The sequence below is a fragment of the Emys orbicularis genome, chromosome 24 (genome assembly GCF_028017835.1).
Source record: "Emys orbicularis isolate rEmyOrb1 chromosome 24, rEmyOrb1.hap1, whole genome shotgun sequence".
Taxonomy (NCBI): domain Eukaryota; kingdom Metazoa; phylum Chordata; order Testudines; family Emydidae; genus Emys; species Emys orbicularis.
This window is the reverse complement of record NC_088706.1, coordinates 8,349,511-8,377,041: the sequence shown is the minus strand read 5'-3', so window position 1 is coordinate 8,377,041 and position 27,531 is coordinate 8,349,511. Positions and strand designations below refer to the sequence as shown.

The 27,531-nt window shown below is 58.1% G+C and overlaps 1 protein-coding gene across 1 annotated transcript; it reads right to left on the bottom strand.

Annotated features, from left to right (window-relative positions):
• Positions 1–1,102: 1,102 nt before the first annotated feature.
• ANKRD24 (ankyrin repeat domain 24) lies at positions 1,103–22,220 on the bottom strand. Its single transcript, XM_065422333.1, has 19 exons — positions 22,182–22,220; positions 19,247–19,377; positions 18,730–18,818; positions 16,488–16,552; positions 13,855–13,912; positions 13,434–13,504; positions 12,253–12,359; positions 11,451–11,638; positions 10,967–10,995; positions 10,560–10,652; positions 8,607–8,714; positions 8,255–8,299; positions 7,809–7,907; positions 7,496–7,568; positions 6,935–7,056; positions 4,435–5,982; positions 3,513–3,683; positions 2,819–2,884; positions 1,103–1,180 (listed from the first exon to the last, which is right to left on the bottom strand). The coding sequence occupies exons 1-19, from the start codon at positions 22,218–22,220 to the stop codon at positions 1,103–1,105; spliced, it is 3,180 nt and encodes a 1,059-aa protein (XP_065278405.1).
• Between the last annotated feature and the right edge of the window lie 5,311 nt (positions 22,221–27,531).

Genomic DNA, 27,531 nt, shown 5'->3' with positions numbered 1-27,531 from the left:
TGGCCACAAACGGAATGAGTTTGGCAGGGTCTCAGCCTAGGGTGAAACGAGCCAGCGAGCGATGGTTAACAGTCCAGCAGCACCGGCTGAGTCTGCTTGGTGGGGGCCCAGAGAGTGGCAGAGGAGGGTTGGGGCTGCGGGTCGGGACTGAGGGGCACTGACAGAGCTGAGGTGACGGGGTGGGGGGGAGGTCTGCAGGCTGATGTGCGTTGGCAGTTAGTGGCGTGGGAAGGCTACGCAGGAGGCCAGGACTGGAATAACAGGTGGGGTGGGAGCTGCTGTCCTGGGGGGAGAGTCCTGGACTGGAATAGCCCCAAACTGCAACCCCCCTGCTATTCCAGCCCTTGGCTCCCCCCATACCCAGCTCTGCCAGCGCCCCTCAGTCCTGACCCGGAGCCCCCCCCTGCTTTTCCAATGGTCAGCTCCAGCTATAACACTGTCAGTGCACCTCCGCCCTGGCCTGCAGCCCCCCGCGGAGGTCCAGACAGGCCCACGTCAGGAGGGGCTCCAGCCTGGACTAGTAGGTGCTGCGAGGCAGGAGGAGGGCAGCAGTGGGACATTCAGCCCAACATCTGCCCGCGTCACCCTGGCACCAGCTCCCGCATGGACGACCCCCCCCCGGCACATGTCCCTTCCCCACGCAGGAAAGCCAGCGAGCCTCTGCTGAGTGAGTATCAACAGTTTATTGCTGTGGATGCTGTGCTGAGAGACGCAGGCAGGAGCTGGTGAGTTACCGCAGCCTCTCCCCTTCTGCCCACGGAGCGAGGACGGGCCCCTCGCCCGGTCAGGAGCCCGGTTCCCGCGGCCTGTCTCGGAGGCTGCCGAGGTGAAAGCACCGATGGAAAGGGCAGTGTGAGCAGGGCCTGGACCTGCCACGAGGCACCTTCCAGCCACCCGCCCACGGGCACCTCCCAGCACGGGCTGCCCAGGAACGGGAGCAAAGGCGCCGCCCCCGTGGTCACCCAGCACAGGTGTGCCTTGATCTCGGTGAGGAAGCGTGTGCACAGGGCCTCGCGCCGCCGCTGGATGCTGGAGTCCAGCCGGTTCTGCGTGCGAGTCCCCTGCTCGGAACCAGGAACCGGGTTCCCTCGCCCCAGGGCGCTCATCTGCCTTGCTCCTGCAGCCGCTGCATCATCAGGATCTGGTACAAGAGCCTCTGCACGTCTTCGTCCATGTGGCCCTGCAAAGGAGATGGAGGCGGGGAAATCAGCGGCTGCCCTGACTCCCACCCTCCGCCAGACCCACTGGCTAAGGCAGGGCAGGACTGGGCCGACTCCAGTGGCAGCAAGCTCAGCAGAGACACTCTCGAGCTGAGCAGAGCCCAGGCCCCTGCACCTAAGCCACAGACACTGCCCTGCTCCTGCTCACACCCTAGGCAGGAGCACGTGGCCACTGCCGGATGCTCAGCGAGATAATTCCTTCGTTCTGCTGGAAATGGGCTCAGGATGCAAAGTTCAGCTCCAGATCCCAGAGGCCAGGGGAGCCCAGAGCTGGGGGGCTGGTTCTGGCCCAGCGCTACATTTCGGGAGCTCAGATGGAGGAGAAAAAGGCTGTTCCAATGTTGGTTTCCTTGCTTTTCACATACACTGTCAGACACACACACCTTGGACCTGCTGCACGTCCCAGGCACGGAGACGCAGATGTCGCCACGTGTGCACCGCACGCCTCGGACCCGCTGCACGTCCCAGGCACGGAGACGCAGGCGTCGCCACGTGTGCACCGCACGCCTCAGACACGCCGCACGTCCCGGGCACGGAGACGCAGACGTCGCCACGTGTGCACCACAGGCCTCGGACCCGCCACGCGTCCCGGGCACAGAGACGCAGACGTCGCCACGTGTGCACCGCACGCCTGGGACCCGCCGCGCGTCCCGGGCACGGAGACGCAGACGTCGCCACGTGTGCACCGCACGCCTCGGACACGCTGCACGTCCCGGGCACAGAGATGCAGACGTCGCCACGTGTGCACCGCACGCCTCGGACCCGCCGCGCGTCCCGGGCGCAGAGACACACCGTGGCAAGGAGCGTGCACTCGACATGCACACACACACAGGCATACACATGGCTCACAGGATCCTGCCTTCCGCACAAGTGTCCTTCCACCCAGCATGACCCACCAGCTCCTGTCCAATGTGTGCTGAGACCCTCCGCCCTTCCTCCAAACTCCTGCTCGACCCCGAGGGACAAGGCCAGGATTCCCCACCCCCAAGGAGCATGGCACTTCTAAGGTCACGTCCTTCAAGTGCTGGGGCTCTCGGGGGCAGGGATGGAAATCGGGGGAGACTGGGATGTCATTTTTGTAGGTCCACACAGGCCTAGTAACCACTGTCTGAAATGCTCGGAATTCAGACAATCATCCAATACACACCCATACACCCATTTATACTGACACACCCATGTGCAAACACCCCCCCACTTCCACTGACACACACATGTGCAAACACTCACCCACTTATACTGACACACCCATGTGCAAATACCCCCCCACTTCCAGTGACACACCCACATGCAAACACCCACTTACATTGACACGCACCCATGTGCACACACCCACGTATACTGACACACATGTGTGCAAATACCCCCCACTTCCAGTGACACACCCATGTGCAAACACCCACCCCCACTTACATTGACACGCACCCATGTGCAAACACACACCCGCGTATACTGACACACACGTGTGCAAACACCCACACTGATTCAGAAACACGGACGGATACATGGACGGATACACACAGAATAGCGAACGCACATGCCCAATCACCGCGAGATACGGCGCCCCCAGCCCAGCCCAGCCCTGCCCCCCGCGCACTGACCTGAATCGCGCAGAGCAGGTGGCTTCGGTAGAGCGAGACGACCTTGAGGTGGTGTGTCTCCGTCTCCTGGAACCAAGGCGAGAGGGGGGGAGTCACACTACAGTCCCAATGGGACCCGGCCACTCTCCGCTCACGGCCCCTCTGACCAGCGCCCCCCTGCCAGACACGGCACCGAGCTGGGGCCTGGAATCGGATCCTGCTCTGGCTCGCACACCGGACACAGCCGAGGGGAACCGGTGTCACTCCCCTTTGGTACCCAGCTAAAGCAACTCCCTCAGTGCAGTATAAAGATGCGGCTGTTTTAGCGCAGGGGTTACCGCTGGACCTCTGCTGTGACCAGGGACGGAAGGGCAGAAGGCATCGGGCCAAGACACACTGGCCCAGATCCTTAATGGTATTTAGGAGCCTAGCTCCCATGGGAGTTAGGAGCCTATTATACCTTTGTGGGGCTGGGCCCCTGAATCAGCATGGTCCACGCAGACCTCGGAGTCAGCGACTCTGCGGCTTCCACCTGCCCAGACGGTGCCCCCAGGTCCCGAGCTGCACGTCAGTTTCCAGACGCAGCCGAGGTCAGCGCTTAGCCCCTGCTGTCCCCGAGCCCAAAAGGGGACTACCACCACAAAGCCCAGGGACCCGCTCTGTGGCGGGCTCTGCTCCTCCCCTCTCCCAGGGCCAGCTGGTTTCGGATACCCACGGCCAGCTGCTGTTCCAAGGCCTTTATCGTGCCCTGCAGCTTCGCCACCTCCTGCGGGTTCTGCTGCTTCTGCGGGGCCGCCTTGGGCAGGGCCCCCCCCTGGCCGGAGAGCTCAGACAGGCTGTTCAAGGCCTCCTTCAGCTTGAAGACTTCCTTGGACAGCTCGGTGATCTGCAAAGGCGAAGGGATCGGCCGGTCACGAAGGGTTGGCTGAGTTCACCAGGGCGGGTTAGAGTCTAGGGCAAAGTCTCACATGATTACAGGACCCGCAGCACAAGGGATTCCAAAGCCCAACTCCCCTGCATCACCCTCCCGGCCAGCCCTCCACGGAGCCAGACCTGCTCGTTAACCCTTTGGTTGCTGCTGCTTCCTCCTTTGGGGGCACCCGCATTCCACTGGGGCATCGGCCTTTTGGGCAGCAGAATGGCGTGATCTGCTCTGGGTGGCAGATAAACAGCTAAAGAGCCAGCGGCGCCAACGTCTGTTGCCGGCCAGCCAGCTCCTGTCCCTACTAGAGCCGGGGGGGAGGTGGGTTGGTCTCTTTTGCCACAAATGGTGACAAACGAGTTGTTTTCTTGGAGGTTTTTCGCTCCGTGACCAAAGATGGTGAAGAAAAATTCTGTTTCGTTTCCCTGGGGGAACCTCCCCCTCTCACTTTCTCGCCCTTTTGCCTAGCAGAAAGAAGTGCCAGGCAGCGGCGTTCCCCCTTCGAAAGAAACGTACATTCGGGGAATGCTGCATGGCCCCAGACCCACCTCTCACCCTCCTCACGTGGCTCTATCGCAGGCAGGGATCTGGGATCCCCAGACCCAAATTTCACCCCTACCCATGGCTCTCTTGTGGGCAGGGCTATATGGGGTCCCCAGTCCCACATCGAACCTGGCTCTAGCGTGGGCAGGGTGATGGGGAAACCCAGACCCACCTTCCTGTCCTTCTCCTTGACCAGCTTGGCCGAGTCCTCGATGTGGCCGTGCAGCTCCTGGATCCGGCCCGACTCGGCCCGCAGGCTCTGCAGCTGCTTCTCCGCGGCGGCCAGCTGGGCCTCGGCCGCGTGCTTCTCGCTCTTCATGAAGAGGGCCTCGCGCTGCACCTGGAACACCTCCGTGCAGGTCTTCTCGTGCTTGCGCTCCAGGTCGCTCAGCTTCAGGCTCAGCGTGCTCACCTCTGCCTGCAGGCTGCACCGCAGCTGCTCGTGCTCCTCCCTGGGGACCGTGCCCTCCCGCGTGCTCGCCAGCTCGCCCTGCAGCCGCGAGGCCTCCTGGGCTTTGGCGGCCAGCTCCTGCTCCAACTGCTGGGCTCTGGCCTTCAGCTCCCGGACGCTGCCCACCAGGGCCTCCTTAGCTCGGGCGTGCTCGGCCGGCGGGACCCACTCCCGCCTGTACCGCTCCGCCGCCTGCTGCAGCTCCCTCGCCTCCCGCTGGGCGGCGCTGTGCCTCTCCTCCAGCTCCAGCAGCTTCTTGTTGGACTCGGCCAACAACCGGCCCAGCTCCCCTGCCATCTCCTCCTGCTCCTGCCTGGAGATGCTCTCGGAAGCCAGCTGCTCCTTCAGGGCGCTCAGCTCCTCCTCCTTCTTGCCCTGATCCTCTCGGAGCCGGGCCTGCACCTCCTCGTGCTGCCCCCTCAGTTCGTCCAGCTGCTCGCGGAGCTGCCGGTTCTCCTCCTCCAGCCTCTGGCTGTCTGAGAGGTGTCCCATCGCTCGCTGCAGCTCCCTGGCTCCCTCCTCCACCCTCCTCCTCAGCTGCTCCGCTTCTGCCTCCGCTTGGCGGCACCTCTCCAGCAGCTCGGCCTTCTCCGCGGCGGCTTCTCCCAAGGAGACGCTGAGGGCCGCCCTCGTCTCCTCGGCGGAGCGGCCTCGACCGGCTGCTTCTTCCTGGGCGTCCAGGCGCCCCTCCAGGTCCTTCACCCTCTGGTCTCTCTCCAGCAGGGCCTCCTGGGCTTTCCGCAGAGCTGCCCTCACCGTCTCCAGCTCGCTCCCGGAGCTCTCAGCCACCTCCAGCTCCTCCACGGACAGGATGCCCAGCTGGATCTGCTCCCGCAGGAGCTGCACCTCGGCCACGGCCGCCTCGTGCTTCTCCCGCGTCTCAGCCAGCATTTTGGTCAGCTCTTCCACAGCCGCATCTCCAGCCCCTCCTTCCCTGCTGCTTCCTTCTGCCGGCGCCCCGGCCTGGCCCGGCTCCTGGCCTTTCCCCTCGGGCTCAGCTGGGGTGTTACTCCTCTGCAGCGCCTCCTCTAAGGCCTGGATCTGCGCCTCGTATTCAGTCTTCAGCTGCTTGTAAGCCTCCACCGGGACTAGCTCGCAGGAGGGACCGTGGGGCCCACTGCCTTCCAGAGCCTGCAGGGCAGCCTGGGCCTCGGCGTGCTGCTCCCTGAGCCGGTCGAACTCCGACTTGAGGGAGTCGTAGAGGACGATGGGGACGAAGTCTTCGGCCGGGCCCACGTCACTCTCGTCTTTCTCGTAATTCTCCAGGATCTGCCAAGGGCGGGGGGGATAAAACCATGAGACTTCCTCACTGGGACCCCGAGACCTGGCTACGCAGGGGGATTACAGCAGCACAACACAACGGTGCCTGCTGTATGGAGCGGCCCAGAGCTCCTGTGCCCTGAGATGCTTCCCAGGGCCTGATCTCTCCTTCCATCAATTACACCAGTCCAGGTCCGCTGATGTGGGCGGAGTTACCCCTGATTTACACCAGCATGGGAGGAGACTCAGGCCCTGTAGTTTAACTGCACAGCAGGCTAGGATACAGCGACAGAGTTAGACAGCAGGGCCTTGGAGCCGAGCAGGTAAGTACAAGGCAAAGGAGCAAAGATTAGGCTACAAAGGTCGGGGGCAGACGGGAGAGAAGAGAAGAGGCTGGAAGACGACTTCAGAAGGCGTCCCCAGCAAATTCGAGCCGGGCCCTACAGTGAAGCAGGGAGCCTGCAGGGCCATTTGAGGGGGGTAGCGGGGGCGGCGGCATGGTCTGATGTCTCTGCACACACAGTAAGGCAGCTGGCGGCTTCCTGCACCTCCCTGAGTCTGGAGAGACCACGGAGAAGGGACGAGCCATCGTGTGGTCAGGGAACCAGAGGGTCTGGAGGGCTCCCACCGAGATGGAGCAGGGGCAGCGGCACGGGGTGACAGCAGGATCAATTGCAGGGGAGGAGAACTCAGTATGAAGGACGGTGCCAAGGTTACAGACAGAGATGGGGGCAGGCCGAGGTCTTTGCCGCGTGCTAGGGGTCAGAAACCTGCCATCCGCATCCGTCACAAGGCAGCAGCCGCTGGCTCACCCAGCCCCCAGGCCCGTTGGGTCCCAGCCCTGAACCGGCACACTAAGGAGATGCTGGCCCTGGGAGGGGGGACCCGAGAGGGCCTCCAGGGGATGCTAGCAGGAGAAACCCGAAGTGTGCAGCTGGCTGAAGGGGGGACGAGCCGGTACCTGTATCTTCTCCAGCAGCTCCTGGTTTTGCATGGTGAGCGACTGCACCTGGCCCTGCAGCGTGGCCAGCAGCTCCTCCGTGGACAGACTCAGGGTCTTCTTGGACAGCAGCAGGTCTGCCCCTGAAAGAGCAGCAGAACCCCCGCCCCCACAAAGACCCATCACTAACTAACCCTGGTCCTTGACCCGAACAGCCCCACCCCCACCCTGAGAGCTGCCCCCTGCCACCACCTGCTTCCTGCAAAACCTTCCCAGGCATTTTCCAGCACGAGCCCAATCCTGCAAGGTGCCAAGGGCCCTCCTCTCCCATGGGACCCGCTCACGGACCGCACCCCAGCCCAGGGCGGTGCTCCACCCCCCGGGGAGGGCTGGGCCTGGTGCACTGGTGGAGGGGCCTGCTACGTGCTTGGCGAATACAGCCCCATCTTTCAGCCCAGGCAGCAGGAGCTCGTGTTTAAAGATTTGCAGAGCCCAGGGTCAGTCCCCGCTCTACAGGGCATGCCCAGCCCCTCGCAGGGCCGTGCCCTCGGTGAGAGCAGCAGGCAGGGCGCGATGACCAACCTGGGAATTCCAGCAGGTCCCCCTCTTCGTCCTGCAGCGTGTCGATGTCGTAGCTGGTGTCCTCCTTCTCGTTCTGGGGCACAGACAGGCAGGGAGTCAGGGACCCCCCCAAGATCACAGCTCTCCCCCCCCCCCGCCCCATTCCCTGCGCTCTCCCACGGCGCCAGTCACTGAGACAGGCAGCAGCTGATGCTAACCATGACAGCGCACTGTCCCTACCGCAGCTGAGCCAGCCTCAGGGAAAGTCCCACAATTCACTGGCCTCCTGCATGACTCAGTAAGACCTAGAGCTCCGTGTCCCCTGCTGTCCTACCTCCAGCAAGGACAGGCGGCTCCGGAGCACTTCAACCTCCTTCCCCAAATGCTCCTTCTCCCCCTCGCTGTCCGCCAGTTGCTGCTGGAGTTCCTTTATCTGGATCAGAGAATTAGACGCATCATTAGAGCCGGACACTCGCGCCGATTCCCGTCCGTACCTTCCGAACTAGGTGGGGTGGATCTTTTACAAGGCCACAGAGCCAGACCAGGGCCCAGCAAGGATCCATCTAGTCTGGTATCCTGTTCCAATGGTGGCAGATCCCAGATGCTTTGGAGGACAGATATTCCTAACCTGGCACTGGCATCCCAAAATTTCCTCCTGACCCCCAGCTGATGACCAGTTTATGCCCTGAAGCATCCGCATGAAGCCATTTTCCCTTCCCATCCCAGAGACCATCCGGAGCTCTCCGAGTCCAGTCTCCGGAGACATAACACCTGGCCTACCTGCTTCTCCATGGAGCGTAGGGAGTCCTCCTCCAACTCCAGCTGCTAGTGGGAACACAAGGAGAGTCCAAGACGGTTAACACGCTGTGCAGCCTGGTCCTCCCCATGGTCACGCATCAGCAGGTCTGATCGTGGGCTCAGAGCCGCAGAATGGGCAGCCAGGCTTTCCCAGCCATGAGGTGTCCCCTCTCAATTACCTCCCCACCCACCTTGCCGGTGCAAGACCCTCTGGCAGTAGCCAAGGTGATGCCACAAGCAGCTCCCTTCCTTCCCATCCTCCTTCCGCCAACCCGCCCAGAAACCCGGCTCGGCTGAGCCTGGCCCTTGCGGGGCGGGGGAATCACATCCGTACCTCCCGCTTCTGCTTCTCCTGCTGCTGCTCCAAACCCTTGATCTTCTGCAGGAACCGAGCCCGTTCCTGCCTCAGCCGGACGATCTCCTCGTAGGCCTCCCTGTCCTCCTGTGGGGAATCCCAGAGGCGGGGCAGTCAGGGGAGAGCAGTGGGTACCCAGCCCGCCCCATCCCGCTATCCCTGCCAGGGGATCCTCACCGTGTCAGCTGGGGCAGGGCGAGCCCTGGCAGGCTTGGCGGTGACTATCCGGCTGCTCCGCTGTGTGGAAGGGGAGATGTGCTCCGGAGAGTGTGGGGTGTGCTTGAAAACAGTAACAGTCGTCACACAGAGAGAACGAGGCTTAGCCAGTAAGCCCCCAGCTCTCTTCCCGCAGAAGTCCCGTTATGCCTTCCACCTCCCGCCCCAAATGGGCTGAATGGCTTCACACACCCGTGCAGGGATCGTTTCACCCAATACCCTGATGCAGCCACTTCTAGGGGGCAGCGGGGCAGCTGTTTCACACCGCACGTTGGTTATGGAAATAGAAGCAGAGTCTCGGACCCAACTGCAACCACAAGGGGGATTTCAGGGAGCGGGCTGGCCCTGCCAGCTGGAGTTTGGCCAGGACACTGGGACTGCCGCGTAATCGGAGCACTGCGCTGGGACTCAGGAGCCTTGTGTTCTGCCCCGATCTGCTGGGTGACCTTGGGCAAATTGTGCCTCAGTTTCCCCCGTAAAACAGGATGACGATACCGCTGACCTCCTTTGGAGATCTACACCCAAGTTTTGACAGGCGGCACTTCCAGCAGCATGGGGCCTCCTAATGAGACACAGACTCAGAGAAGAGCACCTCCTACTGCCTCACCATCTCCCATCCAGCCACTGACCAGGCCTGTCCCTGCTTAGCTTAAGAGACATGGCAGGGTCCCAACGCTCAGTGGCCAGGCAACTGGAGCCAAAGAGGGGCTAAGACAGCGCTGGGAAATCCAGAGGAGGGGCGGGGGCTGGAGTTCTTGTTCTCCATCAGAACCCCGTCAAAAGAAACACACTGAGTGGTGTACCCAGCCCTTGCCTGCGGACACCACGTCCACCACCGGGAAGGGGCACTTACCCAGTCAACAGCATACGGGGAAACCCTCTTTGCAGACAAGCGACCAGACCAGGGCAAGAGAAATTAACTAGAATCCCCCATCCCCAGCTGAGATCTACCCATGGCCTGCCAATGCCAGTCGGCTGCTGGACCATGCCCATTTGTCAGAGCCAGGGGCACAAGCCTCACAGGCTGCCTGTCTCCCTCAACTGCCGAGGGACACAAGTTGATCATGCCTAGGAAAGACCTGGGGGAAGAGCTCGGTGCATTAGCAAGGTCCCATGGGGCAGGTAAACGCCTTAGGGCTGCACAGGGGAAGGATGGCACAATGATTAGGGCATTCATCTAAGGCCTGGACGGCCCGGCTTCAATTCCCTTCTCTGCCACAGACTTCCTGGGTGACCCTGGGCACGTCACCCAGGCCCAGATCCTCAAAGGTATGTTGGTGACTAATTCCCACGGAAATCAATGATTTGACCTTGAGGGACCTGGGCCTCAGTCTCCCCATCTGTAAAACGGGGCCCACAGCATGGCGGTGTCGTGAGGATAAACGCGTTAAGGATTGTGAGGCTCCCAGATGCAAGGGGGATGGCAGCTAGATAAGCACTTTAGCAGCTCTATGGTCAAATCCCTTTATGTAGGTCCCCTCCCTCGCCGTCTCAGCTGCACCCCCGCCCCCATCGCTACATCCTGGGCGTGCACAAACGCTGCAGCCGGCTTGGTTACTAGAGGGTGTGTCACCAGCACCGGGGAAGCTGCCTAGACCATCAAACACCACAGCCCTTGGGGAACGTCACAGCAGGCTCAGGGACGCTCTCCTGCGGCCCCCTGATGGGGTGTTGGGAGGGGAGGGGCGGGGGAGGCAGAGCCAGTGGCCCCCTCACCTGGCTGGAGGTGCCGGGGGGCGGCGGAGGGGCTTTCCTCTTTCTCGGGGTGCCGTTCCTCTCGCTGGGCAGAGGCTGGCTCGGCGACGCTGTCTGCGGAGACATCGATGGGAGAGGGCTCCAGGCTCTCCCAGCAAAACCCGACTGGGGGGGGGGGGCAGCAAGGACGGGAGCAAGCTCAGAAGAGCATCCCCAGGGGCTCCTAATCCCTCCCCACCACTCTGGCCCTCGAAAAGCCTCATGTTCCAGGAGGGCTTCGCGGGGCCTCTGTTCTCCCGCGAGCCCGGAGAGCCCTTCCCCTGCCCTGGGAGGTGGCCAAGCCGGGTCAGGCCGGCCCAGTTCGGTGGAAGCCCCTGAGCGGTTGGAATGCGGGGCTCTCTGCTGGGCCAGGCCCCCGGCGTCTTTACCTGCGACGTTCGCTCAGCCGACTCCTCTTCTGTGGGAGGCAGAGGGGAGGAAACAGAAACCAGCAGGAGGTTAGAGGGGGCCGGGGGCACTGGCCACCCGTGGCCTGGTCCCCTCAGCTCGAGGGGGAGCAGACGGACAGACAGACAGACCCCTCCCTGGGGCTCTGGGCTCCATGCTGCCATGCAAGCCTGGGACCCAACTCCCACCCCTCAGCAGATGCCGCCCGTCACTCTCCAGCACCCCCCTCTGGCCAGGCCAGGGAGAGGCACTTCCCATCCAGAGTTTGAGCGGCTGGGCGAGTAAAAGGAGGGGTGCCCCAGAGACCACCCCCACACATGCTCCCTGAGCCCACCCAACAGAGTCGGGCCAGTCACCCCACCTGCGAAGCAGGGACGTTACCGCCTCCCCCTGGGCAGGGGTGAGACGCTGCCGCACGGTGCTCTGAGACCTCAGGAAGGACGGGGTTTGGCCCGGGCACCTTACCGCTGGCCCAAGAGTGGCGCTGGGAGGCGTCCTGCAGGTAGTGCTGGATCAAGGCGTTCCCCGTGGCCAGGCCGTAGCGCGCTGCGTCCTGGCCCCTGGCGTCCACCAGGCCGACCCGTGCCCCGGCATGGATGAGAACTTCCACCGTCTCCACGCTGCCGTTCTCGCAGGCCAGCATCAGGGCTGTTCTAGAGCGGGGGCGGGGGGAGAGAGATGGCCCCACTCACCCTCCGGAGTCAGCGGCATGAGGCTGGTGAACTGGATGGGAACCCACATCTCTGCTGGGGCCAACTCTCCTAGCCTTTCTCTCCCGCTGCTCCTGGCCACTCTCCCCTCTCCGCTCCAAGGACAGGACTGCCCAGGTTTGCAATCAGGCTCGGGGCAGCCAGGATATCTCGCAGCGACAGGCCGGGAGCGAGAACCCCGGCCAGACTCCAGCAGACACTGCACGGGGAAACCCCATCTCAAGGCAGGGAGCTCACCTGCACCATCACCCTGCCCACACGGGGCAAAGGCGGGATCTGCGCAGGCCGTTTAGGTTACAGCTTTGTAAGATGCTTCCTCGCAGATCCGCAGCCAGCGCCTGCCTGACTCATCCCGACCCCCTCGCGTCAAGACGGATCCAGGCCCTGAGCAGCTCCCCCAGAGGTGGCCAGCTGGAGACCTCTGGCCCCTAGTCGGATCCAGGCTCTCAGTCCTGCCCACTGGTAGGACTCACTTCTCCGCCATGAGTCTCCTCACCCTCGCACTTTAACCCTCTCCTCTCCAGCCCCCCTTCCTTCCAGGGCCCTTCAGAGCTCACCTGCCTTGCTGGTCTCTGCTGTTCACAGCAGCTCCACGATGCAGCAGGTACCGGCACAGCTCCGAGTGGCTCATCTTAGCTGCCAGGATCAGAGGGGTGGAGCCATCCTATAGCAGGGGCATGGCGAAGGAAAGTCAGTGGGGGGAAGGGGGTAAATGAGCAGCAGCGGGTAGCCTGGCTCTGATACAGCCCTCTTTGCTGTCTGGTACCCGCCTCCTGGGAGCGTCGTCCCATCCGTCCAGAGCCAGACCCCACTGCAGACGGACGAGCCCATGGAGCACACCCTGTCCCATCACCAGGCAGGCGGTCACCAACCCTTCCCTTAATCATAATGGCACCTGGCTCTTCTAGAGCGCTGTCCAGCAGGGGAACTCAAAGCAGTTCACAATCTTTAACCAGCCCACCCGTGAGGCAGGGCAAGGCTATTATCCCACTGGCCAGAGGGGGAGGCACAGGAAGTCTAAATGACTTGCCCAAGGTCACACGGGAGGTCTGTGGCAGAGCAGGGAACTGAGCTCAGGTCTCCCAACTCCTAGGCGAGTGCCCTAACCACTGGGCTGTCCTTCCTGAGGCGGGACGAGATATTATTTTGTAAGGTGGACACCATGTGCAAAGAAAGCAAACTAAACAGAGATGTAAAACCCAGCGCATCTGGTGAAGACGCATCTGGTGAAAACCCAGCTCCACGAGCGGCATAAGCCACGTCTGCGGGAGAAGTTCTCCCACCAACACAGCGCTGTGCACATGAACGCTCATGGCGGGATAACTTATGTCACTCGGGGTGTGGAATATTCACACCCCTGAGCGACACAGATTTTGCCAAGGCCGTAGTGTAGATATAGCCTTAATGCAAGTTTCCTCTTCGCTTCATGTCCTTTTAACACCAGGCATTATTCTGTCTATCTCAAGTACTTACACAGCAACATCCATTAGGAGCTGAAGGTAAAATAGGTATATCTGTTATTGCTGTGTTCTGTTTAGCTGCTGCTGTGTTCCACCCAAGAAGTGGCTGCATTTCAGTGGTGGGTGAGGTGATCTCTGCACATCTGGGTCTCTGCTACATTACACCACCTTTCCAATGGAGAGTAAGGGGCACCTAGGTTTGTGGTGACTCTCTGTGCAGCGGAAATCAAACTCCTGAAGGTCAACAAAGCATAAACCTGATGGAAAGAACCACCTACCTTGTCCTTGGTATTCAAGGAGGCCTTGAAATCGCAGAGAATCTCGGAGCATGAGATGCAGCCGCTGACAGCTAGAGAGGAAGAGAAGGACCGTGAACCCCTGCTCACTGCCCCTCCACACCCCTCCCCGTTCCCCCATGCCAGGATCTGGCCCAGAATGGCAAATCCCAAGGTACTACACTGGAGAGAGCATACTCTTCTGTCTAGGGAGACTGGATCCACGTGGCCCCATCACCATGGAATCTGGGCACATTCCTGGCCCTCACTCCCCTGTGCATTCACCCTTCTGCACAGCCACCTGCCTTTGAAATCCTCACTATAAGTCAAGTTACCGGCGGGCAGTTTACCCAGCTGATTTGACACCCGCGTTTAAGATGGGGGAAGGGGAAGATGCAAGTGGGACGGAGGGTCCTCGGCTGACCTGCATGGTGGAGCGCTGTCCAGCCGTTGCTGTCGGCTCCATCAACCGGGCAAGATGCCTAATGGGCAGAGAAGATGGTGAGTGAAGAACAGGGGACAACCACCTTCCCAGTGGTGTGGGAGTTAAAAAAAGAAGAAGAAGAAGAAGAAGTGGGTAATTTGTCAGAGAGACCCATGGGTAGGTACTAGTCTGTGTCAGCAATTCTGGTCAGGCCTGACATATTCACTACACCTAACACACTGTTGTCATGATATACACCCAAAAGGTTGCCTGTAATAAGAACGGACATATTGGGTCAGACCAAAGGTCCATCTAGCCCAGTATCCTGTCTTCCGACAGTGGCCAGTGCCAGGTGCCCCAGAGGGAATGAACAGAACAGGTAATCACCAAGTGACCCATCCCCTGTCGCCCATTCCCAGCTTCTGGCAAACAATACATCAATGGAAAACTAATAACTCACCGATCATTAATATTCTTGTGTGATGTATGTACGGGGTGCGTACAAAGAGTTATATGTTCTAGAATATTGTTCTTAAAATGTGTTGGGCAAGCAATCCATCAGACCAGTCTGCCTGAGATAAAGGAATGTGTATTTGCTTGTCTGACCAGCCTGGTTGTCAGGCAGAGACAATGAAGGTACGATTACATAACAGATAAACCAAGCCACCAACCTAGCAAGTGGAGGAGATAGCTTCCAGGACAAAGACAAGGGGTCTGAACCTCAAATGATAAGCAGTTGACTCAGCGGTTTACATTACTGTATTATCAAAGTGTCGCAGGTATGGTCTTTTATGAAAGCCTGTGACAGGAGAGAGAACCTTGGTCTGGGCTTAGTTGTCAAAGAATACATTGCAAAGGTTTCCTGGATTATAAAAAGAAAGGGGAGAGAACCCCGTAGTGGTCCATCACTTGGGGGATTCAAGGGGGCAGAGCTCTTGAAATCACAGAAGGTTGAGTCCTTCAACCAAGAGGGCTGAAGTTTCTGGGAACTAAATTTAGGTGAGAAACCTAGTTGGGCCAAGATTGTAACTTTCTCAAATCAAGTTTTAGTCTTAGAGGCTCATTTTTACTTCTGCTTTGTTCGTAAGCCGTTCTATCTTTATTCCTTACATTTGGGATCACTCAAGCCTCTGACTTTTTGTTTAATAACCTTGTTTTACGTTTTCTATAAACCAATGCAGTGCTGTGATTGAAATCAGCGTGTTTGTCAAACCCCAGTTAAATGAATGAGCTGCCGTATATTGACTCTTCTGAGGGGAACCAAGTTAATAATTTCTCTGTGTTCCAGGAGAGGGCTGGATGCTGTAGAGGCAGGCGGTTTGGGGGAAATTCAGGACTGGGGTCACTCTGCAAACAGTACCGGGGAGATGGAAGCCGGGGTGTGACCCGCATGCTTGTCTGCTGGCTGTAAGCCACAACAGCACAGGCACCCAAAACGTCACAGGTAAACTCACCTGAACTAAAAACCACATTCCCCACATGAGAAGTGGGTAAACTCTCTTTTTTACCCTCAACTACACTACCGCGCCTTATTCACAGCACCAAGGCACTGCTGCTCTGCGGTGACACCTTCAGCAAATTCCTGGCTGGCTCAGCAAGGCACCGTCTGAAGTTACCCACAAAAGGAAGGGTAACTGGCCAGGATCAAGGTCCCCTTTTCCATGCAGGTGCCCACCCTGTAATGCTAAGCAGTGAAGTTCTGCTGTGTCCAGTCACACAGTCAGTAGGGAAGGCAGAAGAGAAAGGCTGAGGGGTGGGATGTATTGACCTAAACTCTATCTTGCTGACCTATTCATGTAATAGCCTCTGGAGGAGACCAAACAGCTCAGGGGGTCATTCATGGACTGGACAGAGCTGGTCAGAAAATGGGATTTTCCCCCAGGGAAAATTTTGATTTTTTTCACCAAAAATTTGCACACTGAAAGATTTTGGCTGAAAATTTTAAATGTCTCAAATGCTGCCATTGTGCCTCATGGGAGTTGTAGTTTGGGTGCCCCAGGCTCACATTCTCTTCTATAGGCAGGGCTGCCTGGTCGGACTACAACTCCCATGATGCACCATGGTCTCCCTTCTTAGCGAGGGGAGGCAGGTCAATCATGGGAGTTCCCGGCCATAGTGCATCAAGGGAGACATAGTCTGGCCAAGGAGCTCAGCCTAGAGAGGAAAACAGGGACGTGGTAACTGAACTACAACTCCCATGAGGCACTATGGCAGCATATCCCAATCAAAATATTTTGGTTTTTGAGGGATTCCGTTTTTTTACACACACAAAAACACAAACCAAGTTTTTCCCCGGAAAGCAGACACTTTTCACAAAACACTTGGTCAACATCCCAATTTTCCATTGACAACCAGTTTAGATGGCAAACGTTTGACCAGCCCTAGTATGGAGATTTCACACCTAGATGGCAATTCTAACCCTGCCTAGGTTGTTCCCTAGACTGAAAGGTCGCACGGACAATTTCCCTGCATGGCCAGCAGCTTCCGCAGGAGGTGAACCCTATGAGGGCTGCTAGATTCCCCACAAGCTCCCTGCACCCTGATCTCCAGCCCTCGGTGCTTCAACACCAACAATGGACACATCCCTCCCTGTCGAACTCCAGGTTCCCACTGCTCCTGCTTGGCTGTCTTACCTGCAGCAGTTTGCTCACGCACTGTGGGTGGCCGTGTTTCGCGGCCAGGTGGAGCGCATTGTACCCTGGAAAGAGACAGACTGGCAGGTCAAGAGGTAATCATAATGATGGCGATACTTTATACGTGCACCCAGGGAGATCAAAACAAATCGTCAGCATCAAACAATTTCTTCTCAACCCCCCGCCCCCCACCCCAAGGCAGGTAATCGACATCCACGGATCACGTCACCCACCACCAAATTGCAGCCACCTCTGGGGCAGGACGCAACAGCTGGTTAATGGTTCACAGCAGCGCTACGGGGTGGCTTAAGAAATGGGGACTCCTCTAGCCAATAAGAACTGCACAAGAAAAGCAGGGAGATAATACAATTTGCCAGGCTGGAATCTGACTAGGAATCCAGGGTTAACTCTCCTAGCGTGATGAAAAGCACCACGGAATCAGATCTGGAATCATTGTAAGTAGTCTGAAACCTGTAAGTAGTCAGGAGCCAAACAATAGGAAATCCAGCAGCACGACGCCCCCTAGCACCGTGCTGGGGCACTACTTTATTATCAGCTTGGGAGAAAAAGAACATCGCTCACTGAATCACCAACACCCCTTTCCTGCAACACCTCAGTGGCCCATGTAGGTCTCCCATCCAAAGAGCAAACTGACCAGACCTTGCTTAGCTTGTGAGATGCAACAAAAGCCCAGCACAAAGCAGGATCTCATGGAAGCTAATCCTATGGTGTAAATTTTAAAATATTGGGACCATTTTTGAGTCTAAAGCATGCAGAGGAGACGCCCATACCCCTCCTAAGAGCACAGTAGAACACTCTAGTAGAGTGGTTCTCAAACTTTTTTTTCGCGGACTACTTAAAAATTGCTGAGGGTCTCGGCGGACCCCTTCATGATCTTTCCAAATGTTGTTTGTACCGTTAGCTAACTCCTGTAAAGTGTTTTGGATAAAAGCGCTATATATAAAAAAAACGTAATAATAATTAACGTTTTTTTGTTCTACAAATAAAAGCACACAACTCATATTTTAATATCAGCAGTCATACCTTTCTAATGCAATGGATGTGCCCTCTCTCCCCCACCGCGGCAGCCCCCGAGCTGGGGCTGGGAAGGAGGGGAGTCTCTCCCTCTCTCTCCTGCCACAGCAGCCACAGAGCTGAGCCTGGGAAGAAGGGGGGTCTCTCCCTCTCTCCCCCACCGCGGCAGCCCCCAAGCTGGGGCTGGGAAGGAGGGCCGTCTCTCCCCGGCAGCCACAGCCCTGGAGCTGGGAAAGTCACCTCTTTCTCTGGCCACCACAGCCCTGCACATCCCAAATTCCCCCCACCCCCTCTTCTCACCCCACTGCCTCCTCCCACCTACTCCCTATTCCCCCCAAAGACACCACCTCACCTTACATGTGTGTCTTCTCCAGGGTCCAGACACCTAATTAGTGGAGTCATGCCTGCGTGGCTCCACTAATTAGGTGGGTGTCCCTTCATTCTCCTGTGTGCGGCTGCCCAGGCACGCACCTTAGAGGGAACTATCCGCCAACCACCTGAATGGAGCTTGCGGACCACTGGTGGTCCGGGGACCACAGTTTGAGAACCTCTGCTCTAGTATGTGGAAGCAGTCGGTGCCAGACATGCCTTTTACACACACTACCAGAACCAGGGCCAGCAATTAGCAAGCGCGCGATGATTCTTATCCGCCTGGGACACAGTCCACTGCTCTGACCATTCCGGTTAGAACTGCGGTGGAATGCAGGGTCCCCACACGCAGCCAGGCTCTGACAGACACAAAATTTCTCATCGCCCCTTTTGCCTGTGCTCAGCTCAAGCCTGCAGGGGTGTTTTTAAAGTAAGAACGCTGAGTGGCTTGGACACCTTCTTTCCAAGGCTCACCAAGTTTACTCAGCAGCCGAGCCAGAGATTACAGGGATTTGGAGAGATCCGTCCCTTTTAGCCCAGGGGAGGGCTGGCGAATGACCACGAGAACAATGAAGATTGGACTACAGAGGGGTCTGCCACCCCTCAGAAAGGGGAAGCTTGGCAGCTCCACAGGAATGGGGTTGATCCTATGGCTGGGAAACACAGAAATTAGACAGGGCACAGATCCATTAGGTCCCATTTAACTCCTACCCCCCTTGGACAGTACAGGAGCGGTCCCAGCAGAATGTTTTCTACTGCTTTGTCCAGTTCGAAATGGCCCAAGTCAACGTCCCCACTGTCACGTCACATCAGGGCGAAGTTAGAGCGCGCTGCCTACCCGAGCTGTCTATGGTCATGGCGTCCGCTCCATGAGCGAGCATCACTTCCAGGCAGTCCACGTTCCCTCTCATTGCAGCCAGGTGGAACCTGTGGCACAGCCGGGAAGTTCCCGTCACCATTCATACTCCAGAGACCCCTCCCGCCACCACCCACACGCTGGCTCTGCTTAAAAGGCCAGAGTCCAAGAAGTTTCCATATTTACTAAAAAAACCCAACTTGTGACTAATCTGTTCCCTTGCCAATCTTTTCCCCTCTGGTTTGTTTTTGTAGGGTTGCTGATCAACTCTTGGCCACACCCACTGGTTTGTTACCATAGGGCCGCTTGTGAATAGGGGGACTGTGAGAAGCAAAGCGTGTGAGAGAGCAGCCTTGGGGTTGCTCTCACATATGCCACAGCCCAGGCAAGGCCCCATGCTATGGGGAGTACAACGGTGCCTTAAAGCTATCACCCCAAACCCAGAGGTGGGGGGAACCGAGACTCTGGCCCAGTCTCTTTAGCAGGGGAAGTGACTCACGCGGATTTGCCCTCCGAGTCCAGTTTGGTGGGGACCAGGCCCTTGCGGAGAAGTAGAGACGTCACCTTCTCGGGGTCGTTGTAGTCCACGGCCTGTAGGAGCTTCTCATCATTCTTACCCCAGTCATGGCTCTGAAACCCAAACAGGGGCAAAATCAGGGACTTTGGAGCCCTACCACAGCCTGCCGGATGGGGGGGGAAGGATACATCCAACAAGTTAGGATGCTAGCCTGGGACCTAGGAGCTCTGGGTTCAATTCCCTGCTCTGCCACAGATTCTCTTTGTGATCTTGGGCGAGTCACTTAGGCCTAGATCCTGCTGTTGATGACCGCTTTTGAAAAACGGCTTTCCTTCTTTGACGCGGTGTTCACAAGCCAGCCCCTCTGCGGGTTTGCTGCTCTTCTCTGAACTCCCTGCCGTTTGGCTGGCAATGAGGTTCCCGGGAATCCCAGCTGACATCACGCTTTGATCTCTGTGCCTGCCAGAGACGTTTTCTTTTTGTCTTGTAACCAGCTTTGCATTGGACTTTTCTGTAAGACGCTGAGAATCCACTGGTCTGCGTTGCAAGCTGCCACCAACACCTGGGAACCAAGCGAGCTGAGCTCCACCCAGAAAACTCACAGCAGAATTTGTGGGAACACGTCACTTTCCACCTCCCTCCCATGCCACCAGATTAAAGAACCCATCTCGTGGGTTTCATCCCTTGCTTGTCTCCCTGCAGCCAAGATGCAGCCACAGTTCCCCATTAAGGTCCTGATCCTGCAAAGACTTACGTAGGTGCTTAGATTTGCACACCACGGTGCACGCAGCACGCAGCACGCAGCTAAGCATGGGCACAAACTTTTGCAGACTCGGGGCCTAATCACTATCACCCCTTCGGGGCAGCGGGGTTCCACATTGGCTCTCCCCGGGTACCGAAGTGCCGGGGTGCAGGTTTAATTCAATGACACCAAGCACGGGTGGAGGGAAAGCACTGACACTCCTAATTAAATCCAGAGGGTGGCTGCCTATAAAGGACAATTCAGCTGCGGTAAAAATGGGAGTCACCTTTCGAGAGCGGAGAATGTCATCGATTCCTGCAGGCTGGTTCCTAAACCACTCCTAATCCCAGGGCCCATACAACCACTAGCCACCTTTGATGGTCCAGCCCTCAGCACCCCGGGCTGCACTGACAACACCAAACTGGATGGGTGCTGAGCCCTGCAATTCGTCCTGAAATCAACAGAAGCTGCAGGCACCCAGCTCCTCTCCGGAGCACATCCCACTAGGAACAGCTGCCTTGTTCTTCAAGATCTCATTGACATGAGCTCACGCTGGTGCCAGGAGCCTAGAGTAACCCATGGACAGGGAGGTGGGGGCAGGGCATGGGGGTGGGGGATCAGCCTCCCGGGGATGAGGAGATTGATGGGTAGACTGGGGTCGTGGGCAAGGGGTGCATGGAAAACCCGGGAGGGGGAGGGGGGTGTGTGCAGGGGCAGCCCAGGAAGGGGATAGGGAGAGAGGTGAAAATGGTGCAGCACAGGGAGAGGGAGGGGAGGAGGCACCACCTGGAGAGGGGGGGCAGGAGGGACATGCACAGCTTAGGCAGCTGGGGGTGCAAGTGCCAGGGAGGGCAAATGCACCCCAGAGCTGGGGGGACAGGGGCATGTGCTCCCTGCAGAGGTAGGGGGTGGGGTCAAGGGGTGCATGGGCAGCCTGGGGGACAGGGGGTGCATGGGCAGCCTGGCTGGGGGGCAGGGGGTGCCTGGGCAGCCCGGAGGGGGGCCTGGGGGACAGGGGGTGCATGGGCAGCCCGGGGGGGGCTGGGGGACAGGGGGTGCATGGGCAGCCCGGGGAGCTGGGGGTCGAGGGGTGCATGGGCAGCCCGGGGGGGGCAGGGGGTGCATGGGCAGCCCGGGAGGGAGCTGGGGGCAGGGGGTGCATGGGCAGCCCGGCCGGGGAGCAGGGGGACGGGGGTGCATGGGCAGCCCAGGGGGCGGGGATCCGGGGGCCAGGGGGTGCATGGGCAACCCGGGGGAAGTTGGGGGGCAGGGGGTGCATTGGCAGCCCGGCTGGGGAGCAGGGGGACGGGGGTGCATGGGCAGCTCGGGGGGGAGCTAGGGGGCAAGGGGTGCATGGGCAGCCCGGGGGGAGTTGGGGGGCAGGGGGTGCATTGGCAGCCCGGCTGGGGAGCAGGGGGATGGGGGTGCATGGGCAGCTCGGGGGGGAGCTAGGGGGCAAGGGGTGCATGGGCAGCCCGGGGGGAGTTGGGGGGCAGGGGGTGCATTGGCAGCCTGGCTGGGGAGCAGGGGGACGGGGGTGCATGGGCAGCTCGGGGGGGAGCTAGGGGGCAAGGGGTGCATGGGCAGCCCGGGGGGAGTTGGGGGGCAGGGGGTGCATTGGCAGCCCGGCTGGGGAGCAGGGGGACGGGGGTGCATGGGCAGCTCGGGGGGGAGCTAGGGGGCAAGGGGTGCATGGGCAGCCCGGGGGGAGTTGGGGGGCAGGGGGTGCATTGGCAGCCCGGCTGGGAAGCAGGGGGACGGGGGTGCATGGGCAGCTCGGGGGGGAGCTGGGGGGCAGGGGGTGCATGGGCAGCCCGGGGGGAGTTGGGGGGCAGGGGGTGCATGGGCAGCCCGGCTGGGAAGCAGGGGGACGGGGGTGCATGGGCAGCTCGGGGGGGAGCTGGGGGGCAGGGGGTGCATGGGCAGCCGGGGGGGGGAACTGGGGGGCGAGGGGTGCATGGGCAGCCCCGAGGGGAGTTGGGGGGCAGGGGGTGCATTGGCAGCCCGGCTGGGAAGCAGGGGGACGGGGGTGCATGGGCAGCCGGGGGGGGGAACTGGGGGGCGAGGGGTGCATGGGCAGCCCCGAGGGGAGCTGGGCCGGTCTCCCGCGCCGCAGATGCCCAGCGGGAGCAGGCGGCGGCCGGGCCGGGCAGGGGAAGGTCGGGCGGGACGTACCGCGAAGGAGGCGGCCGCACAGAGGCAGATCTGCTTCATGGTGCCCAGCCACGGGCGGGCCGCCATCCACCCGCCCGGATTCCGGCGCCGCCGCCGCCCCTCCGAGCCGGGCTCCAGCGGCAGCTTCAGTCACAGCGGCGGATCCGCCTCCCTCCCTCGGCCGGCGGCTGGGGAGCCCGGGCGGCGCCTGCCCCCTGCCTGCGGAGAGAGCCGGGCAGAGCCGCCACGGGCGGGGGGGAGCCCCCCATACCGATCCCCCCCCCCCGGCCAGGGAACGGAGAACCCACCGGCCCCAATCCGGGGAGCAGAGACTCTTTCCTCCTCTCCACACCCCCAAGCCAGGGGAGTGGGGACACCAGGCATCAGGGACCTCCCCCAAAGCCAGGGCAGCAGAGACACCCCCCAAGCCAGGGGATCAGGGTCCCCAGGCAGGAAGGACCCCCCCAAAACCAAAGCCAGGGGAGCAGAGGCACCCCTCCCCCAAGGATTCCCACCCCAAATCAAGGGGACAGTGACCCCAGGCCATAGGGTTGCCCACCCCCAATATTGTTTTACGAACAACATCGGCCTGTGACCCTGTTGAGGACACTGGGGTCCCTGTTTTCATGTGGCTCTGAATACGGCTGAAGCAGTTTGGATGCCTACTTTGGAGTAAAGTATCAGGGGGTAGCCGTGTTAGTCTGTATCCACAAAAACAACAAGGAGTCTGGTGCCACCTTAAAGACTAACAGATTTAGTTGGGCATAAGCTTTCATGGGTAAAAAACCCACTTCGTCAGATGCAACTTTGAATGATACTTTGGAGTGATCAGAGTCATGGGGCCAGGAATCACGGGCTGAGGCTGGAAAAATCCCCCTAAATCATGCTGTGACAGGATGCACTGGGACTTCCAGGACCCCGGTGAGCAAAGGGTTAAGCTCAGCTTGGCCTTGCTCAGTTGCCCAGGGGAAGGACCCTACATTAGTTGCTAAGAAGGAGTTGGGGGGAGAATGTCTGTGGGAAGGGAAGACTGTCCAGAGGCATGGGGCACGCTGAATGTTGCCCTTTGAGAAGAGGACCTGGCTGATTACCTCTTGTTTCCTGCTGAGACATCCCACCAGTTAATAGGTTTATAGGGCAATGTTCTACATTAACGCGATGTGATCACCACGCCTAGCACTTTGTACGCTTGTGATCCATAGAGCTACAAAGGGGGTAAGTAGCGTTATTCCCCTTACATTGACTGGGGAAACTGAGGCACGGAATTGCTAAGTGACTTTTCTGGAGGCAGACAGGGAGTCAAGGAGAGGGCTGAGACTAACATCCCAGGCACGTGCATACTGCTTCCACTATGCTACTCCGCTTGGAAACTTTAAATTAAAAAAAAAAAAAAATAGGACCAACGCAAACCTATTTATGTGGCATGTGGACACAGTATCCAGTTCCTTAGATGAGAGCTCTGTGTCTGGTAGGTATGAAATCTGCAGCCCTGGCACCCAGATGGCAAAGTTAGAGAACTCTCTCTCTCTCTGCCTTCTAATTTGAGGTTGTGTTTTTGTTCCGAGCTCCATTTCTCTGCACATATGGGTGATCCACAGACTGTCTCCTCCAGAGCTTCCCATCAGCTCAGCCTCTGCCTTCATCTTACAGCTGGGAGGGGAAGCTCTGTTTTATCCACACTGCATGCACAAAGCTAAAGCTGGCGCTCTGGATTCCTCCTTTCTTGGTAAATAATTGAAGAGTGTTGATTTTCTGTCTCCTAGGCTTAATTCCGCCCCAGTGGAAACCTGACTCGCTTGGCTCTGCAGATCTGGAAACCTGAGTGAGAAACCTCTCCTATACCATGGCAAGCCGGCGACCCTGTTCTGTCGGACTGGTCCGCCCAGCAGCAGCTGGAGAGCTCTCCGTGCCAGGTGGAGAGCAGACATAACTGCAGGTCTGGCTGATCAGCGAGTGCGCGTTGGTATCCATGATCCTTGAGCGTGCACCTTCTTTGTGTGAATGCAGTACAAAATCCCCAAACCTGCAGCTGGCTCTGCCAGGCACAAGGATCTGTCTATGCGGAGTCGGCTGTAGAATTGTGGCCTAAAATTCCACCTTGGCTCCCCACCTCTGCCTTGTTTGTCTTTTCTCTACCCTTTACTTCTTTTCTAGATCTCAAGGTTGGAAGGGACTTCAGGAGGTCATTTAGTCCAACCCCATGCTCAAAGCAGGACTAATCCCCAGACAGATTTTTGCCCCAGATCCCTAAATGGCCCCCTCAAGGATTGAACTCATAACCCTGGGTTTAGCAGGCCAATGCTCAAACCACTGAGCTATCTGTCCCCTTCAGCATCATCTTCATACATGATAAGGCCCAGAGCTCTTCCCAAGCTGACTGTATGAAACACACTCTTTGTGACTCCTAGGTGGTGGACCGGGAGTGGATAATGCTGCATCCAGTTGAAACTGCCCGGGGGGAACTTAGGTTACTAGAATTTAAATGACCCAAGCTGTCATTTGGCCATGGGTGGCAATACCCTCACTCTTGCAAAAATGTCTTTAATGATCACAAGCAGTCAGGGTTTCCGTTCATTTCTCATTGGAGAAACAGCACCTCCAGCAGCACAGTATCCACTAGCATCATCCGGGGGCATCAGTCTGGCAGTGCCACAAAGGAGAGCGCCCCCTACTGAACCACCAACCCCCCTTCAGCAATACTCACTTCAGTCTTCTTAAACTTGGCCTTCAGGCTTTTCATTCTGGCTTGAGTTCTCACGCTCTGTCTCTGTTTCAGGGGAAGTCTCTGAACAAGGAACATAATGATGTTTTAAGGTACGAGTGAAGCCTGGTCTCTCTATCACAGGGGTTCTCAAACTGGGGGTCGTGACCCCTCAGGGGGTCACGAGGTTACTACATGGGGGGTCACGAGCTGTCGGCCTCCACCCCAAACCCCGCTTTGCTGCCAGCATTTATAATGGTGTTAAATATATAAAGTGTTTTTAATTTATAAGGGGGGTCACACTCAGAGGCTTTCTGTGTGAAAGGGGTCACCAGTACAAAAGTTTGAGGACCCCTGCTCTATCAGAAGCTAAACGCCGGGTGTAAATTCAAACATTCCCACCTCTCCCCACATCCCGGTGAGGCAATCAAAACTCTTTCAGTGTTTAAAGGTGGAGCTGCCTCCCGTCATGATACATGACACCAGACCAAGCCACTCAATAGACTGCTGGGTACGAGCAGTGGGAAGACATGGTGTAGCACAGAACGGTGCTCGGCTCTATCCAGAAATTCAGACTCATGCAACCTTTCTTTACTGACTTGTCACCAAAATGAGCCAAACCTTAGGGCAGTGGTTCTCCACCTATTTACCACTGTGGGGCGCATATGCAGCTCTCTGTCTTATGTGGGCCACATCCACGCAACATATATACTACCTGTATGGCCCTGAGGATGTCACGTGGGCCGCAAGTGGCCGCAGGTTGAGAACCACTGGCTTAGGGGGTGCCAGATGCTGATTTCAAATGCACACGTCCCTTCTCTTCCATTTGTTTGCTCCTACCAGCATCAACTGCCTCGGAACACTTGACGTTTGATTTCTTGCTTGTACTTTTCCGGCATAGGGACCTGCCAGCCTGTCACTCTGTGCTCTGCCACTGAGATGCATCAAGTCATGTGATCTTTCCATCAAGGTACCATTAGCCTGTATGCTGTGTTAGAAATGGGGTGTCTCGTCCTCTGGGCATATCATGTCAGGATGCACGCCACACCGTGTCCTGTTACCCTAGCCTCTGCCTAGTTCCCTGCACACTATATTACGTGTACTGCTAGTGCACCTGAGGCTCTCAAAGCATTTTAGAGCCAATAAATGAAGCCTCAGAACACTCGTTAGCGTTAGACATTCTTATTTCCATTTTACCGGTGGGGAAACTGAGAGACGAAGCTAAGAGTTGCCCAAGAGTGACTGGCAAATTGGTGGTAGAGCTGGGAACAGAAACCCTGAGCCCTCTGCTCTAATCACTAGATAGCACTCTCTCCCTCCTCACCCCACACTGGATTGTTAAATTTGCCTGGGCCGTGCCTTCTACGGTGCCGAGGCAACCTGCCAGGAGAGGAGCTGACTCAATGCAGCATGGCATATTGGTATTGCCTTGTAAACCTCAAGATCGCTCTCTTTCATAGGGGAACGTGCCTCCTTGCTAATCTCGCTATTCTCAGCAGCTTTGTAGGGTCCCCTTCAGGACATGTCTACTGCCATGGGAACATGCCTCTCTACGGAGTGATTTATATGGCTTAATATATTCGACCCAACACTTACTGAGCTCCAGCAGCAGAGATTCCCTTGTTTCTGATCTTAAATATGTGAAACCTGCATTGGAAGGGCTCAGCAGAATGGGGTGGCTATTCACTCAGCCCTGGGGCCTTTCCATCACCCCTCCCAAACCCCTTCCCTACCTTGCTGATAGTGCTGAGCGCAGCAGGGCGGGCTCCTTCTCCCTCTCGCTCTGTTCTGCACCCAGGGCAGAAGAACCTGAGAAGTGTCTCCTTACTTCAGTCTCATTGAAGAAATCTCACGCTATCAGAGGTGGCGCAGCCGGAGCTAGCTGGTGTCGCCACCAATGAGGACAGGCAAGGGGTGGGACTTAGCTGCAGTGGGAATTAAGTTACTCACCTGCTACAGGTACAGTTACCTCTCCAAAGCAGGATGCTGCTCAGTACTGGGTGGTGGCGACAGCACTTGACTGAACACCTTTCTGTGCATAGGGGCTGCCTAGCCCAGTTATGAGTGCTCAGCAGCTCTTGACTCGTGACCAGGCCTTATACATCTGCCTGGCTGCTTCTTTTCACTTTCTGCTAGCTCCCAACAACCAGGCTACATATTCTCTGTACCTTTAAGGACCTGGAAGGCAGCAGCAAAAGGAAATGGTTCACCTGCACCAGGATCTTGTTCATTTAGGCCCAACTCGGAAGTTAGGAGCCTACGTACCTTTGAGGATCTGGGCCTTATTTCTTTAGGCCGTGAGGCTGCAAGCTACTTCCTGTGGGTGGATCCCAGCACTTACATGGAGCCCCACTGAAATCCATCGGCCAGGTTCTGTGCGATCACAGACGCCCATCCATGTGGAGCAGCTTGGTGGATCACGGCCTTCGTTTGCTGCGTGAAATGTTCCCCTTCGGCGTGAGTTCCAAAGGCTCGGATCCACAAAGATATTTAGGGTCGGAACTTTGATTGCTTTTAATGGATATTAGGAACCTAAATACCTTTGCGACTCTGGGCCAAAATGTTTAACCATTTTATTAAATGATGTGTTTCCTTTTTCATAGCGCCTTTCAACTCAGGCTCTCCAAGGGCTGAGTCTGCCTCACACAACCCCACTGTGAGGTGGATATT